Source organism: Scyliorhinus torazame, chromosome 16 (assembly GCF_047496885.1).
Source record: "Scyliorhinus torazame isolate Kashiwa2021f chromosome 16, sScyTor2.1, whole genome shotgun sequence".
In the NCBI taxonomy this organism is placed as follows: Eukaryota; Metazoa; Chordata; class Chondrichthyes; order Carcharhiniformes; family Scyliorhinidae; genus Scyliorhinus; species Scyliorhinus torazame.
Genome location: NC_092722.1, coordinates 116,963,304 through 116,982,137, shown reverse-complemented (window position 1 = coordinate 116,982,137; position 18,834 = coordinate 116,963,304). Strand labels below are relative to the sequence as shown.

At 50.3% G+C, this 18,834-nt stretch overlaps 1 protein-coding gene across 1 annotated transcript in view; it reads right to left on the bottom strand.

Annotated features, from left to right (window-relative positions):
- pcdh15b (protocadherin-related 15b) overlaps positions 1–18,834 on the bottom strand; it is a 2,356,722-nt gene that overhangs the window by 683,287 nt on the left and 1,654,601 nt on the right. Inside the window, exons 19-20 of the mRNA XM_072478931.1 lie at positions 11,500–11,634; positions 11,051–11,200 (exon numbers count right to left, since the gene is read on the bottom strand). Coding sequence (XP_072335032.1) covers positions 11,051–11,200; positions 11,500–11,634 — 285 coding nt within the window. The remainder of the gene's footprint in view (positions 1–11,050; positions 11,201–11,499; positions 11,635–18,834) is intronic.

Below are 18,834 nucleotides of genomic sequence, written 5' to 3'. Positions count from 1 at the left end.
GCGCTGTTGACTGGGGTTAAGAGGTCAGAGTACTCAGCAATTATAATTTCAGATCACGCTCCGCACTGGATTGATGTGGTTTGGAGAAGGGGCAGCCCAAAGGCCAGTGTGGAGAATGGATGTGGGGTTATTAGTAGACAGGAGCTTCTGTGACAAGTTTGGGAAGGTGATTGAGGATTATGTGGGGTTTAATTGCATGGGGGGGGGGTCTCGTGGTCGGTGGTCTTGGAGGCTCTGAAAGCGGTGGTCAGGGGGCAGATGACCTCATTCAGGAGAGGGAGGAACGCCAATGACTGATAGGAGAGATTTTGGACATGGGACCCGGACCCAGGTCTCCTAGCAAAGAGGAAGGAGTTGCAGGAGAGATTCGACCTATTGTCCACGGGAAAAGGGGTGCATCAGTTGAGAAGGGTGAGGAGAGCTGCCTATGAATATGGGGAGAAGGCAGGACATTGGTGGATCGGGTGCAGGCGGTAAAAATTCCTGTTTTCGTTTCAATGTCTGCTGTCTTTTTGTCTCAAGCATTTTTCAGGAGTTGGACAGGTCGATTTTCTAACTTGTTGGGGGGGGGAGAAAGTGGCCAGGATAACTGGCGGGATTCTCCGCAATCGTCGCGATGTCCGCCGAACGGCGCCAAAAACGGCGCGAATCGGTCCGGCATCGCGCCGTCCCTAAGGTGCGGAATTCTCCGCATCTTGAGGGGCCGTGCCTTCACCTTGAGGGGCTAGGCCCGCGCCGGAGTGATTTCCGCCCCGCCGGCTGGTAGGAAAGGCCATTGGCGCCCCCGCTCATGGCATCCCCGCGCATACGCAGTGGAGGGGGTCTCTTCCGCCTCCACCATAGTGAAGACCATGGTGAAGGCGGAAGGAAAAGAGCGCCCCCACGACATAGGCCCGCCCGCGGATCGTTGGGCCCCGATCGCGGGCCAGGCCACCGTGGGGGCATCCCCCGGGGCCAGATCACCCCGCGTCCCCCCCAGGACCCCGTAGCCCGCCCGTGCTGGCATGGGTTGACAGCGGCGGGACTTTGGCCCATCGCGGACCGGAGAATCGCCGGGGGTGGGCCCGCCGACCGGCGCGATATCCGCCGACCGGCGCGATTCCCGCCCCCGCCCCCGCCGAATCTCTGGTGGTGGAGAATTCAGGACACGGCGGGGGCGGGATTCACGCCAGTCCCCGGCGATTCTCCGACCTGGTGGGTATTCGGAGAATCGCGCCCAAGGCGTGTGATACTGCAGAGGAGGCATTTGCTGTATTATTATTGGGCGGCAAATGCAGGGAGAAGGGGCTGGAGCAGGGAGAGCGGGGCTCTGTGGGTAAAGATGGAGGCGGCTCCTGTAGGGTATCTGGTTGCAGGTGCTGGCAACCGCGCCGCTCCCGATAGCCTCAGGGAGGTTTTCGGTGAGCCCGGTAGTGGTGGCCACTTAGAAGATTTGGAGACAGGTTAGGCACCACTTTAAAAGATGTCGTGTGAGGTGGCCAGGTAGGGGGAGGTGGAGGAGGGAGGGGGGGATTGTGATGTGCCAGATTTGGAGATTGAGTGTGGTCATGCGCGGAGAGGGGGACCATCTTGGATGGGCCCGGTTCAGGGCGGTATTAAAGGAAGTAGAACCGGAGGGGGATGATTACGGACAGTAGGGGGGCGGGGTGGAGGTTTTAGCCTCTGGCAAGAGTGGTAATGTGGAACGTCCGGGGTTAAACGGGCCGATTAAGAAACCTCGGATTTTGCACAACAGGGGTATTTGAAGGCGGAGGTGATTTTATTTTTTACAGGAGACGTACCTCCGGGTGAACGATCAGGCTAGGTTGAGGAAGGGATGGGTGGGACAAGTATTTCACCCAAGTTTGACTCAAAGTAGCAGGGGCGGCCATTTTGTTGAACAAAAGAACGGGGATTGTGGGGGCCAAGAAAGCGCAGGACCCAGGGGGAAGATATGAAATAGTGAGTGGGGTGTTGAAAAGGAGGCCGATGGTGCTAGTCAACGTATATGTACTGAATTGGGATGATATGGGGTTTGAGAAGGGTCTACTGGGAATGATCCCGGACTTAGATACACATCAGTTGATTACAGGTGGAGTTTTAACTATGTGATGGAACTGAGGGTGGACAGGTTGAGCCCCAAGTCAATGGGAAGGTTGAGAATGGCGAAGGAGTTGGGAGGGTTTATGGGGCGCATGCGCATGGTTAATCCGTGAAGGTTTAAGAACCGGGGGGGGGGGGGGAGTCGGGAGGGAGTATGTCTTCTCACGCGTATATAACGTGTACTCTAGAATTGATTTCTTTGTGGTGAGTCGGACGATGTTGATGGGGACAGAGTATTTTGGGAATTGTGATATCTGAGGGCAGCACGGTAGCATAGTGGTTAGCATAATTGCTTCACAGCTCCAGGGTCCCAGGATCGATTCCCGGCTTGGGTCACTGTCTGTGTGGAGTCTGCAATTTCTCCCCGTGTGTGCATGGGTTTCCTCCGGGTGCTCCGGTTTCCTCCCACAGTCCAAAGATGTGCAGGTTTGGTGGATTGGCCAAGCTAAATTGCCCTTAGTGTCCAAAATTGCCCTTAGTGTTGGGTAGGGTTACTGGGTTATGGGTATAGAGTGGAGGTGTGGGCTTGGGTAGGGTGCACTTTCCAAGAGCCGGTGCAGACTCGATGGGCCGAATGGCCTCCTTCTGCACTGTAAATTCTATGATTCTATGATCATATGCCACATTGGCTGGAGGTGAGGCTTCGTGCGGAGCAGGTGCAGAGGCCGGGATGGAGGCTAGATTTATGACTTTTGACGGATAATGTGATTTGCAAAAAGGTGAGGTTGGCGATTGGGGATTATTTGGAGGTTCATCAGACGTAGAGGTTTCGCCGGCCACGTTCTAGGAGGCATTGAAGGTGGTGGTCCGAGGGGAGATTATCTCGTTCAAGGAGGAGGAGGGAGAAGCATGGACGATTGTTGGACGAGATAGTTGAGATGCTCAGGTGATACTCGGGGGGCCCCTACGAAAGAGCTGATGGCGGAGAGGAAGAGCTTGCAGGGGCAGTTTGATAGTTTGACGACGGGAAAGGCAGTGAGGTAGCTATGGAGGACGAGGGGGGGTGCAATATGAATATGGAGAGAAGGTGAACCATATGCTGGCCCACCAGCTGCGGAGGCAGGCTGCATCTAGGGAAATTCTAAGAGTGCGAACAGAGAAGGGGAAGGTAATGTTGGAGCTGGGGAGGGTAAACAAGGTGCTCAGGGGGTATTATGGGAAGCTATGCAGGGCCGAGCTGGGTGGAGAGGAAGCGGATATGGGATGGTTTTTGGATGGGTTGGAGTTTCCAAAGATGGACGAAGAGAGGAGGCAGGCATTGGAGGAGCTGCTGGGGCTGAGGGAGGCGATTGACAGCATTAGGGGGATGAAGTCGTGGAAGACACCGGGACTGGACGGCTTTCCGGCTGAGTTTTGGGTGACATAGTGACACGGTGGTTAGCACTGCTGCCTCACAGTGCCAAGGGTCCGGGTTCAATTCCGTCCTTGGGCCACTGTTTGTGTGGAGTTTTCACTTTCTCCCAGTGTCTGCATGGGTTTCCTCCGGGTACCTAGGTTTTCTCCCATAGTCCAAAGGTGTGCATATTAAGTGGCTTGGCCATGCCAATTGTCCCTTAGTGTTCAGAGATGTGTAGGTTAGGTGGAGTTATGGGGACAGGGTGGGGGAGTAGGCCCAGGTAGGGTGCTCTTTCAGACGGTCAGTGCAGACTCGATGGGCTGAATGGCTTCCTTCTGCACTGTGGCGAGTCTATTGTTCTATTCTATGGTTCTCTGTCTATCTCCTGATGCTCTGGTTGTTTAGTGCGCAATTAGTCCTAGTATACTTGGTGCCACCCCTTGCAGACTCTTCTGTTCTCCTCACTGAACTATGATTATTCTCATAGCTTGATGGTAATGGTAGCACGGGGAATATGCCGAACCATGAAGTTACAGATTGTGGTTGAATATTAAAAAATATGCTGTTGCCAATGGCCCACAGCACCTCAGTGATGCCAGTTTTGAACTGATAAATCTGTCCTGAATCTATCCCATTTAGCACAGTGGTGGATAGAATCTAACCTTAGCGTGAAGGTGGGGCTTTCCTTCCTCAAGGACAATGCTACCTATACTGTTATGAACACTGTAATATTTAAGCAACAATTCTTCATTTATTTGGTTTAAGTGGTTTTTACTTCATTTTATCTTGATCCCATTTGACTTTTCCATTAATTAATGCCCCAGATCTGCCAAGCTAACGATCGTCGGTAATTGGATATACAATCCAAGATGTGTGCGCGGACCCCACAGATGTCTCGACATGTGAATCTCCAAGGGAATTGTCCAGGAAGTTTGAAATTCCGATGGGTAATTTCTCTGCTTCATAAGGCCCTCCACAAATGCCTCGAACTCTGCGTAAGAGTTAGAGAATTTGGACAATTCAGATTTACTTGCCTGAATAGTTACCTGGGAAGTGTTAGAGAGAATGTTCTAGTCTAATTCCTGGCTGACTACAGAATTGACCTGCCAATCACCCACACTGAACCGCAGCCCCAACCCCAACTAATCCCGAAACACCAAAACAGGACAAACCCCCAATTCGACCCAATAATCTTGCCAAAACTCAACCACCTGAGTACCAAACTGACCAGACCTCACTAACCCTCGACATTACTTTTCCTGACCTGACCACCTCCTGCCCCAGCTACGCAGTTCTCCCACCTACCTCAACAACATACCCACCCTGCCCACCTGCCACCTCACTCACCTGCCACCTCATACATTACACAACTGTCTACCCTGCCACCATGCATATTTACCCATTTATTCATTCTTCATTCACTGATATTCTCACTGGATCTTTAATCTTATCTTACGGCAGCTAGTGCCATAAAACAGACACTTGGTTTGTCATCTCCCCATATGCTGTGATGGCGTTGTTCATGGGATTGTACGCTCCACATTTTTGAAGAAACTGAATTGAACCTGGGCCTCTGGGGCTTTGAGGCAGCAGTGCTAACCACTGTGCCGCCCATGTTGATTGATATTATCGGCGCAATTCTCCCAAAAAACAACTAAGTGTTATTTTGGGCGTGTTTCGTGGGATGTTTCCCGCCTTCTCCTTGACTGAGATCCAGACAGGTATTCACCTACACTTAGGGGTGAATTTTCCATTTTGGAAATGTGGGCGCGATTCTCTGGCCTCATTTCGCTCAGGCCCTTAGTGTCCAAAAAGGTGAGGTGGGGTTACTAGGTGACGAGAGTAGGATGGAGGTGTGGGCTTAAGTAGTGTGCGCTTTACAAGAGCTGGTATAGACTCGATGGGCTGAATGGCTTCCTTCTGCACTGTAAATGCTATGACATTGTTAGCCGCAGGTGTGGTGCATGTTGGTGGGAGGTTGGCGTGAAGGAAAATTTGGAAAGGTGGTGAAAGGAGAGGATTTTCAGTTGCAGAGCTGGAGACATTGCTGGATGCCGTGGAGGAGAGGCGGGACACCCTCTTCCCCGGGGTGGGATGGAGGATGCCACCCACTGATATTAACTGGGCCTTGGTGCAGGTGGCAGAGGCCGTGAGTGCTGTGGACCCCACCATCGGACAGCAGTGCCAGAAGAAGCTGCACAACCTTCTCAGGGTGGCCAGGGTGAGTCACCATCACCACTGTACCCCTGGCATCACCACTTTCCCATACGACCCCCCACCCTAGCAGACGGACCGGCAGGTGGACTGGCAGGGAGTGCTGGCCTAGGATGGGCAACCCCCTGGCCAAATGTGCTGAGCCAGCATGTCAGTGCTCCTGGCACCACCCCTGACAACAACCTACACCTTGCAACCCCTTACCCATCTCAGGGGCAACAGCACCCCACCTGCTGGCAGCCCCCACGTACCTCACCCCACGTACCTCACCGTGCACCATATGCCAACACCCATATCACCCCCATTGCCGGGTGCCCTGCACACACACAGGTCACCAGCTGTGGATCCCCTGTGCTGCCTCTGTTTAAGTGTCTCACGCTGTGCATTATCTGTCGCCCCAGGAGAAGGCGCCCACAACTGCAGGGAGCAGGAAAGGACCGGATGGGGGCTGCTAGACTTGCGGCACCTCATTGTTACAGAGCAGAGGGCATTGGACCAGGTCAACGGGGCGATAGAGTGGGCAGTCACTGACGTGGAGGTCAGCATGGTACAACCAAATGAGTAATCAATGCATTGCGATGTCCCTATGGCACATGTGTCACCCCTCCCTCCACAGCATGCTTATGTACGATCTAACCATACATCTTCTCTTTTGTCTTGCAGAATCACCTCCTTATGGTGTGGGACCATCCAGGGCCCAATGCCGTTCCTCCCCCGCCCCCCTCCCCGCGCAACCCTGCAACACCCCAGAGCACATGAACGGGAAGGACACAGACCTCTGGTCACTGCTGATACCTACCCATACCACCATCCGAGAGACACTTACCTCGGTTGGGCACGTTAGTGAAGAGCCTCTTGGGGCGCCATCTGGTGCACATGACAGATATGCAGTCGTACATTAGGTGGAGGTAGGAACCCCCAAGGGAGCAGAGGGTTGGAGGGCAGCATAACCCCAGGGACTAGCTGCCAGCTAGATGGGCCACAAGCTTCTGGAAAAGGCAGTCCAATCAATGTTGGAGATGCAGATGCAGAGCAGGGGAACTACATTAGGGAGTGTCCTCAACCATCTAGCGTCTGAAGGTGCAGTTGGAGGAGTCCAACCACCAGCAGAAGCAGGAGGTGGTGGTTGCCATGCATACCACCCAGACCAACACCACACGGTGTGGATGCCTTGGGTACGATAGTATTGGCCATGGATCAGGATGTCCAAGGCCAGGGCACAGTGTGTCAGCAGTGGCTGAGGCACAGGACAGGGCAGCCATGTCACAGGCAACCATGTACCAGGGCAGCATGGCCATTGCAGCGATGGTCCAGAGCGTGGCCCAGTCAAAACAGGTCATGGTTGTGGGCATCGAGAGCATTAACATGGCACTGGCTGACCTGAACCAGACACAAAGGGACCTGGCACAGCCACTGGGTGATGTGGCACAGTCCCAGAGGGATATTGCACAGTCCCAGAGGGATAGAGCACAGGGGCAGGGCACTGTTCCTGTCCTCCATGGCCGTGAACATAGCGACCTTGATCGATATAAGAGCGGGCCTCCAGGACTGGCAGCATCGGGTGATGGGGTGGAGACCCCGGGGTTCGCTCCTGCCACATCCCAGTCCCAAAGAGTAGGCCAGGGACCATCGGGCACCCCAAGGGAAGAGGAGGTGTTTGGGCTCATGGTGGTGACCCCTGCAGTGGAGGTGTTGGAACACCACAGCACCTCTGAAACGGCCATACCAATCCCTGGTGCATCTGATCGGCAGCGGACAGGACATGGTGGCACCACGCCACCCATGACACCCAGAAGGCACCGGCCAATCCAAGCCCAGTCGCTCCAAAGGAAGACCACCAAAGGGGACCCAGGTCACAGGGCGGGAATCATAGCAGGCCATCTCCGCTCCTGATGCACTTCCTGGGGAACCACCTAGATGGAGCGTTAAGGCCCATAAGGCTAGCAAGTTAGACACCAGTTAAGTTGGTATGGGTGAGACACATAGGATAGCATTATGGGCTAGGGCACAGTTATTGCTCATGGCACTGTCACCAATAAGCACATGTTCACGACCTTCCTCGGCCCTCTGTCCGCAGGGTGTGAGGGATGGGATGGGTTGGGCGCAGAGTATACTGGGGGGGCGATGAGGGGACTGATGGGGGAATGCACACGTCAGGACTATGATTTCAGGTGCTGAGATTATTTACTTTGCATCCACATTTCCAAGCCATTTAAGTGTGCTTTTAATGTAACACAAAGGAAAAAATATGTGGTCAAGCTCAACGGCAGAAAATCTCAGTATTACATATTTTTGCTCCTGACGGCAGACGCAAGAGAATAAAAAATAAAGTTATCTGGTGAAGGTAATAAACTGCAATCAGTGGTACGCTTATCTTGTTTATACTTAAATCCAAATCACAACCTTCTTTTCTAAATAACCCAACAAACTTAAATGATTGTTCCCTCTAAGCTTCCCGACCCTGGTAGGAAGAGCAAGGTGTGGGAGTTGATATCTCAAGAAGAGGATCTCCACATCTCAGCCCTGTGCACAAAGCGGCTGGTAATCCAATGGCAGCAGGGTCACTGCTTACTTGACTGTTTTGCACACCTAAAACATCATTATCACAGTGCATCAACTCCTTTTCAAATCTCCAGTTCCACAATGCAGAATGCACGGAGTATAAGATTTGGCAACAGCAACTCCCAGCGGATAACTGCTCACCTTAAGCTTTGCTGTTATGAAAATGCTGTAATAAGACAAGGACGACAAATACACCCTTTTGGAATGTACCCTTTGGAGGTGCTGGTACAAAATTCACTTGTAAAGAATAGTACAAAGGCAACTTCGTTAGAGGGAACCGAAATAGTGAATGGCATGGCATTTGAAGACATATCTTGAGGATGGATGAGGAATAAAAGTTCTGCCTTAAAAATTTTGCTTACTTTTACAACCTCACAATACATCTGAACATTTCTTTATTGTATGATGGATGGGCCAGTATAGCATGCCGCTTTTCAAAACAAAAAGCTCTTTTACACACATCGTTCACCTCACCTGACTAAACCACATCAATGCGGATTGAGCACCATTTCAGTCCCTCTGTCAATTTGCCTCCATCTTGTTTTTTCCCCCTTTCTCAGCTTCGTCTTTCCCCATTAATTTTGTTCACTTTTTGTTTTCCTTTCAATTTCTCTGCAGGCATGGGACAAAGAAAGGAAATTCCTGGAGGGCCCATCTGAATCTTGAGCTGTCCAAAAGTCTTATTGGATGTTAGTGGATGAGGAGAGGGACACTTGATGCTGCAGAACATGTCAGTGCGAACATCAAATGACTGAAGTACAGCTAAATCAATGTGGACCAACAAAGGACACCAGAGATAGGAGCAGGAGCAGGCCATACGGCCTGTCATGTCTGCTGTGCCATTCAATATCATCATGGCTGATCTTGGGCATGAACTCCACTTTTCTGCCCTTTCTCCACATCTCTTAATTCCCTGAGATATCAAAAACCTGTCTATTGGTCAATCGTGGACCAATGAGATGGAAGACATACAATTACTGTCGCAATTACCTCTCAAAAATATGCCAAAAAAACCTGCTAACTTTGAATATTTGCAATACATTCATGAGAAGCATGTCAAACAAAAGGATCAAAAGAATTGTTTGGATAGGATTTCTGAGCATCTGGAAAGACACTGCTTGATGAGGGATAGTCAGCACGGATTTGTGAGGGTAAGTCTTGCCTTACAAGTCTTATTGAATTCTTTGAGGAGGTGACCAAGCATGTAGATGTAGTGCACATGGATTTTAGTAAGGCATTTGATAAGGTTCCCCATGGTAGGCTTATGCAGAAAGTAAGGAGGCATGGGATAGTGGGAAATTTGGCCAGTTAGATAACGAACTGGCTAACCAGAGAGTGGTGGTGGATGGCAAATATTCAGCCTGGATCCCAGTTACCACTGGCGTACTGCAGGGATCAGTTCTGGGTCCTCTGCTGTTTGTGATTTTCAATAATGACTTGGATGAGGGAGTTGAAGGGTGGGTCAGTAAATTTGCAGACGATTCGAAGATTGGTGGAGTTGTGGATAGTGAGGAGGGCTGTTGTCGGCTGCAAAGAGACATAGATAGGATGCAGAGCTGGGCTGAGAAGTGGCAGATGGAGTTTAACCCTGAAAAGTGTGAGGTTTTCCATTTTGGAAGGACAAATATGAATATGGAATACAGGGTTAATGGTAGGGTTCTTGGCAATGTGGAGGAGCAGAGAGATCTTGGGGTCTATGTTCATACATCTTTGAAAGTTGCCACTCAAGTGGATAGAGCTCTGAAGAAGGCCTATGGTGTGCTAGCGTTCATTAACAGAGGGAATGAATTTAAGAGCAGTGAGGTGATGATGCAGCTGTACAAAACCTTGGTAAGGCCACATTTGGAGTACTGTGTACAGTTCTGGCCGCCTCATTTTAGGAAGGATGTGGAAGCTTTGGAAAAGGTGCAAAGGAGATTTACCAAGATGTTGCCTGGAATGGAGAGTAGGTCTACGAGGAAAGGTTGAGGGTGCTAGGCCTTTTCTCATTAGAACGGAGAAGGATGAGGGGAAACTTGACAGAGGTTTACAAGATGATCAGGGGAATACATAGAGTAGACAGTCAGAGACTTTTTCCCCGGGTGGAACAAACCATTACAAGGGGACATAAATTTAAGGTGAATGGTGGAAGATATTGGGGAGATGTCAGAGGTAGGTTCTTTACCCAGAGAGTAGTGGGGGCATGGAATGCCCTGCCTGTGGAAGTAGTTGAGTCGGAAACATTAGGGACCTTCAAGCAGCTATTGGATAGGTACATGGATTACGGTAGAATGACATAGTGTAGATTAATTTGTTCTTAATGGCAGCACGGTAGCATTGTGGATAGCACAATTGCTTCACAACTCCAGGGTCCCAGGTTCGATTCCGGCTTGGGTCACTGTCTGCCCATCCTCCCAGTGTATGCGTGGGTTCCCTCCGGGTGCTCCAGTTTCCTTCCACAGTCCAAAGATGTGCAGGTTAGGTGGATTGGCCATGATAAATTGCCCTTAGTGTCCAAAATTGCCCTTAGTGTTGGGTGGGGTTACTGGGTTATGGGGATAGGGTGGAGGCGTTGACCTTGGGTAGGGTGCTCTTTCCAAGAGCCGGTGCAGACTCGATGGGCCGAATGGCCTCCTTCTGCACTGTAAATTCGATGATAATCTATGATTAATCTAAGACAAATGTTCGACACAACATCGTGGGCCGAAGGGCCTGTTCTGTGCTATATTTTTCTATGTCCTATGTTCTAACTTGAAAAGATAGAATTTATACTCAAAAAATAATTTACTTAAAATATACTTGAATTGATTTGAATAATGACTGTGCATTATATTAAATTAATTTCATTTTGCAATACAGCTGTTTTATATTGATTACCTGTATGACAGGTTCTCCAGGTTTCATGTCAGTGTAAACATTCACTTTGTAGGAAATGTTTTGAAAAATTGGAGTGTTGTCGTTTGCATCGATCACTAAGACATTGACAGTGACTGAAGTACTCTCTTGAACACCATCAGAAGCAGTCATCTTCAAGAAATAAAGAGAGGAATCTGTTAGTTGAGCATTCTATGTTGGCTGGAAAGAAACACTGAAAAGCAACTGCCACTTGAAGTATATAAATGTAGTACAATAGCAATCACATGACGATAGATATTTTTGACACCGAAACAAATTTAGATGCAATAAAAAATAAAAATCAGCACCCAACCTTCACTGACAATTTGGATTAACTGTCTGTCCAATCATTTAGATTATTTTCATTTCCTTTCAAGTTGCCTATTGAATGATATGATTTGTATACAGAAGGAACAAGAATTATATCTTACTGTAAAAGTGTAATTCTGCTGACGTTCTCTGTCAACTGGCTCATGTAAAGTCAGATAACGCGTTATTCCAAAAGGAGTTACGGTAAAAGCTGTGACAAAGTCGCTCAGTGAAATCCGCAACTTTGGGTCTTTAGTCTTGAGAGAAACAAAGAGTATGATCAATAAAGGCAAACACCAGGAATGTCATTTCTTTTGGAATATTTTTTTCTTACTGATTGTTAACAGTGACATGCAAAACATTAACTGTGCATTATCTTCTGGACGCAACCTATTGCGTTGCATGATTTTGCATCTCTGGCTAGCTGAGCAGCTCTGAGCCTTCAGCTGTTCTCATTTAGACCATTGTTGCCTGGCTTGTTTTAAGATCTAATACTTTAATATGGTTGTTTTATCCTGATACAGCAAACATAACAAGCTACAGTTATGGAGGAAAATCTCGGCTTTAAATATTCATTTTCATTCTAAAAGGATTGTAAGTGACCAATTATGAACTTCAATAAACCATTGCCGACAACAGATTGTCATGGTTAACTAGTGGGTAGCTTCCTGGATTTTGATAGTCAGTGGCCAAGGTACACAGACCCCATGTTCTGCAACATTGGTTTGGGCTGAGTCAACTGATATCACCAAACAGGCATCATAACTGGACACAACACCTTGGAGTTAGAGAGAAAGATAATCAACCAAAGTTGTGACTCTTGATTGCTATGGAAATGTGGATTCACAGAAGCTGGGAAAGGCAGGGTTCGGCTTGGTTGTGAATGCTGATTGGCCCCAATTGATAATCACTAGGCTCACATATATTTGATGGTCAATTCAGCAAAGCAACACTCGTCCACAGAAATGTCAAGCAGACAACATTACGAAGAGGCAAGATTATACACTGACCAGTAGAAGAATGCAACAAAAAAGGGTGGTGAATGTATTGGAGCCTTGCTATTTCACTGACGTAGCTTGCGTAATAGAATCATAGAATTTACAGTGCTGAAGGAGGCCATTCGGCCCATCGAGTCTGCACCAGCCCTTGGAAAGAGCACCCTACCTAAGCCCACATTTCCACCCCATCCCCGTAACCGAGTCACCCCACTTAACCATTTTGGACACTAAGGGCAATTTAGCATGGCCAACCCTCCTAACCCGCACAACTGTGGGGGGAAATCGGAGCATCCGGAGGAACTTCACGCACACACGTGGCACTGCTGCCGAGGGCGCTGAGGACCCGGGTTCAATCTCGGCCCCGTGTCACTGTCCATGTGGAGTTTGCACATTCTCCCCGTGTCAGCGTGGGTTTCACCCCCACAACCCAAAGATGTGCACGTTAGATGGATTGGCCACACTAAATTGGGGGAAAAAAATTGGATACTCTAAATTTGTTTTTAAAACTTTCCTTTGAGCCATTTGCTCGTTAACTGGCTTGCACGGTTGTGATAAGTTCAGTCTGAAATTTTTTTGTAAAGAAGCCAGAATAATTATTCTGGAAGAAAAGAACAGCATAACCACATCAACAGAATTGGTCGCTATAAATCTGAACAGGCTATTCATCCTGAACAAATGTTTAGAGTGAGTAAGACTGGGATTCAAATTTGCAACATCGAAAGGAAGCACTCAACCACTTCAGCAACAATAAATGTCCAACCAATTAGCCATCTTTTACTCTTCTGCTGAGGATGGTGTTTCACCTTAGGGAATAATTCTATGGCCACTCACAACTGGTACTGAACCAAGAGACCACTTGTGTGTCAGTTTAAACAGTGCCTGTCAACTGGGAACTCAATCATGGAAGGTGTAAAGAAAAAAGTGTTTTATTTTGTCTTCTTCTGAGGCCTTCACATGCCATCAAGGGTGACTGATTAGCAATCTGTAATAGAAAGTGTGTTTTTTGACTGTTTTTCTTTGCTTCTCCTGAAGCTGAGGGATGCTATGATCATTTCGCGTGACTTTGCCATAGTTCAGACCAGGGTCAGTCACCTCAGCATCTAGCAGTTCTTTCCATGTACTTAATGATCTGTTTGAGCTGCTCGCAGAAAAATATTTTTCACTGTACCTCTGTACACGTGACAATAAACAAATCCAAATCCAACTTGATCTTGATCTAAATGGGTTGGTACCCACGCCATACAAGGAAATCACTCTCTTGAAATTTAAGGGGTCTCCAATATTTCAGAGAACAGGGGCGTCATTCTCCGACCCCCGCCGGGTCGGAGAATGGCCGTTGGCCGCCGTGAATCCCGCCCCCGCCGAAGTCTCCGCTCCAGGAGATTGGGCGGGGGCGGGAATCCGGCCGCGCCGGTTGGCGGGACCCCCCGCTGGATTCTCCGGCCCGGATGGGCCGAAGTCCCGCCCAGGAATTGCCTGTCCCGCCGACGTAAATCAAACCTGGTATTTACCGGCGGGACCAGGCGGCATGGGCGGGCTCCGGTGTCCTGTGGGGGGCGCGGGGCGATCTGACCCCGGGGGGTTCCCCCACGGTGGCCTGGCCGATCCGCGGGCGGGCCTGTGCCGTGGGGGCACTCTTTCCCTTCCGCCTCCGCTACGGCCTCCACCATGGCGGAGGCGGAAGAGACTCTCCCCACTGCGCATGCGCGGGAAACTGACAGCGGCCGCTGACGCTCCCGCGCATGCGCTGGGAAACTGACAGCGGCCGCTGACGCTCCCGCGCATGCGCCGCATTTCCGCGCCAGCTGGCGGGGCAACAAACGCCATTTCCGCCAGCTGGCGGGGCGGAAATCCCTCCGGCGTCGGCCTAGCCCCTCAATGTTGGGGCTAGGCCGCCAAAGATGCGGAGCCTTCCGCACCTTTGGGCCGGCGCGATGCCCGTCTGATTGGCGCCGGCTTTGGCGCCAGTCGGCGGGCATCCCGCCGTTGGGGGAGAATTTCGCCCCATATTCCTATCCTACTAAGTTTCACTCTTATTTCACATTGCACAAGCTCAGACTTAGTTATAATAAAATAATTATAGCAATGCCTTTATTGTTATTCACAAATCCCTTCACACTGTTTTGAATGAAACATGTTGATTTAATAGGTTAAATATAAACATTTAAGGGGGGTGGGAGGGGTACACTGGTAGCAGGAGGATGGGAGGAATTTTGAGCAGGCACCCCGTTACCGAAGTCCATCCCCTCACAATGCAAATCCTGCACCCCCCCCACTCCACTGACAAGTAGGGGCATCCTCCTCTCCAACCACGGGAATTCTGGGTCACCCCCCAAAGCACAAGGGTGACCCGACCCAACCCACCGAATCCCCTGCTCCCTCCATTAGACACCCCACCGTCCCTCTCATCAGACCCCCCCAGAGAACCCCCATCAGACCCCCAACAGAGACCCCATTAGAGGCCCCGAACCCCCATCAGTCACACTTGCCTGAAAGCTGAAGAGTAGTCAAGGCAGTAGAGTGAAAAATAAATGCATTTTAACTCTCCCTTCCCCAACATATGCTGCCTCAGACAAACATATTTAAAGCAGCAGTTGTTACAAGTGTCAGAGGCTTTCTCTAAAGCCAAGTACACTTCAAAGAACTGCAGTTCCCTTGACAGCCTTTGAAATGAAAATGTTTAATTCAACTTCGCACACCAATACATTGTATTAGCCAGTGATTGACAGTTTTTTAAATTAAATTTTTAAAAAAATAATTTAAAGGAAGGACCCAAATCTTTTTTTCCAATTAAGGGGCAATTTAGCGTGGCCAATCCACCTACCCTGCACATCTTTGGGTTGTGCAGGTGAGACCCATGCAGACACAGGGAGAATGTGCAAACTCCATACGGACAGTGACCTGGGTCCTCGGCACTGTGAGGCAGCAGTGCTAACCATTGTGCTACCGTGCCACCCGATTGACAGATAGCAGCTTGGTGGATTATTTATTTAATTTTCCCTTCATGCTTGAATGCATTTTAAATAGCCTGCTTTGATGCTAACCACAATGTGAATAAACACTCTTGTTCTGATTGACAGTTCCTGATCACGTCAAAAGCAGCTCAGCGCTTTCACTTCCTCTTTCTCACAGTAGAAAGCATTTAGCGGCTTTTGATGTGGTAAGGAACTTGAATGCATTTCAAATAACCAGCCTGCCCTGATACCAACACCTCACCGCATTCCACCTTCCTCATTTTAGCCCCTTTACCACCCCACTCAAACAACCCCTCCCCTTGCTGACCCCTCAATCCTCCTTGAAGAAATCAATGAACGGTTTCCATCTCTGGCTGAACCCCTCTACCGACCCCCACAAAGCGAACTTGATTTTCCCCAACCTCAGGAATTCTGACAGGTAGTTCCAAGTCCCACTAACACAGCAAAATCCGTCACCAGGCTATCAGGGAGGCAAAGGCCAACACATTGGCTTCTCTCCACCTCTGGACTCCCGGTTCTTCCGACACACCAAATATCGCCACCTCTGGACCCTGGACCACCCCACACCCAGAGCCCTGGGCATAACATCCGCCAACCCTATGCCAGAACCCCCTCAGTCTAGGACATGCCCAAAGCATGTGGGCATGATTCATGGGCCCCCCCGCACACTGCCCACACCTGTCTTCCACCCCCTACAGCCCAGGAAGGACAGTACCTTTCTCCTCACGAAATCCCTCACCTGCAGGTACCTAAACCGTTCTCTTTGGGAAACTCATACAATTCCTCCAACTCGTCCAGCCCCTCACATTTGCCCCCAATAAACAAGTCCCTAAAATATTCAATCCCGTACGTCCCACCACACCTGAAACCATGCATCCATCCCCGCTGGCACAAACCTATGATTGTCACATTTCAACGCCCCTAACGACATACCCTCCACCCCAAAATGCTGCCTGCAATGACTCCACACCCATGATGCCCACAACATCACTGGACTCACAGAGTACCTGGCCGATGAGAACAGAAGAGGTGCCAACAACAGTGCCCTCAAACTTGCCCCCCTACACGATGCCACCTCCATCTGCTCCCTAACGATCTCTCCTCCACAGCCCATTTCCTCACCATCGCGATATTCGCCACCCAGTAGTAATTTATTAAATTCGGCAACGCCAGCCACCCCCTCCCACCCCGCCTTACTCTCGCCCCGAGAACACCCACCTCACCCATAGGATGGGGTCTTCCCTGCCCACACTAATCCCCAAAATATCCCATTAACTTTCCTAAAAATGGACTTGGGGACAAAGATGGGACACAAAGAAGAACCTAGGCAGCAGCATCATTTTCACCACTACGCCCGCCAGCCAGTGATAGCGGCAACAATTCCCACCTCTTAAAATCCGCCATCATTCCTTCTACCAATCATGCCAAGTTCAATTTATGTAACTGGGCCCAGCACCGTGCCATCTGGATTCGCCCCCACCACCCTGAATGGCAACTTCCCTAATCTCTTCTCTTGCCCTCTGGCATCGATCGAGAACACCTCGCTCTTACCCATGTTCAATTTATACTTGAAAAAACAGCCAAAGCCCCCAAAATCTTCATAATCTCTCCAACGCTGCTCCCCGGGACCGAGATTTATAACAACAAATCATCAGTGTATACCAAAACCCTATGCTTGGCATCACCCTCACCCGCTCAATTCCTTTCCAATTCCTTGATGCCCTAAGCGCCATTGCGAACATATCTATTGCCAATGCAAAACGCAACAGGGAGATTGAGCATCCGTCTCGTCCCACGTTGTAGCCCAAATTACCCCGAACTCAACCGGTTCGGCCGTACGCTCGCCACAGGCACCCTGTACAACAGCAATACCCAATCCACAAACCCCTGCCCGAACCGCCCCAGCACTTCGAACAAGTACACCTACTCCACCCGATCAAAAGCTTTCTCCGCATCCATCGCCACCACTACGTCTACCTCCTGCCTCTCGAGGGCATCATAATTACATTAAGTAACATCTGCCCATTTTCTGACGCTTCACAAATCCCGTCGAGTCCTCCGCTATCACCCCCGGCACACAGCCATCAATTCTCGATGCTACCACCTTCGCTAGCTTCGCATCAATGTTCAGAAGCGATTTCAGGCAGTATGAAACACACTGCTCTGGGTCCTTGTCCTTTAAAATCAGGGAGATGGAGCCTGCATCAGTGTAGGCAGAAGTTCCCCCCCCCCCCTCCCTCGACTCGTACGTCCTCACCAGCAGCGCCCCAGCTCCGCACCAAATGTTTTACAAAACTCTACTGGGAACCCATCTGGCCCTGGGGCCTTCCCTGCCTGCATCGCACCCATGCCACCCATCACAGCCCTCAGCCCAATCGGGGCCCCCAGCCCCTGAACCGTCTCCCTCTCAGGAAAATCCAACCCATTCAAGAACTGTCATATTCCCTCCTCCCCTGTCGGGGGCTCCGACTCATACAGCTTCCTGTAGAAGGGCCCATTCACCCTCTTCAGGTCCATCACCACCTTACTCCTCTCTTCCATCACCCTACCAATCTCACTCGTCACTACCTGCTTGTTTCCTCAACTGCACCCTACTCGCCTTCTCCCTGTACTCGTACTCTGCCTCTCTGGCCCTCCGCAATTGCCCCACTGCTTTTCCCGTGGACACTAACCCAAACTTCATCTGGAACCTCTGTCTCTCCCTTAACAACCTCTTCTCCAATGCCACCGAGTAGAATCATAGAATCTCTGCAGTGCAAGGAGGCCATTCAGCCCATCGAGTCTGCATCGACGCTTGGAAAGAGTACCCACCTCGGCCCACGCCACAACCCTATCCCCGTAACCCCACCAAACCCTTTTTTGGAGGGCAATTTAACATAGTCAATCCACCTGATCCACCTGCACATCTTTGGACTATGGGAGGAAACCAGAGCACCAGGAGGAAACCTATGCAGACAATGGGAGAATGTGCAAAGACCACACAGTCACCCGAGGCCAGAATTGAAGCAGCATTGTTAACCACTGTGCCACCGTGCCGCCCCTCCGATCCACCCTAAGAATCTCATCAGCTCTGCTCTCTCCTCCCGCTCCACCCTCTCTCTGTGCGCCCGAATCAAAACAAATTCCCCCCTGACTACCGCCTTGAGTGCCTTTGCGTAGCAGTTGTGACCTTCCCCTTGTCGTTCAATGCCACATATCCCGAATAGCCGCTCTCACCCCCTCATTCACCAATAACCCCACATCTAACCTCCACTATAGCTGTTGGGACCTCTGCCTGAACAACCCACAAATCCACCCAACCAGGCGCGAGGTCATAAATCATATTTGCTGAGTACTCCGTGTCAGCCATCCTCGCCAGCAGCGCCTTGTCCATTGCAAAAAGGTCAATCTGGGAGTACACCAAGTGCACATGGGAGAAGTATGAAAACACCTTCACCCTCAGCCTCCCAAGCCTCCTCGGGCCCGCCCACCCCCCCCCCCACAC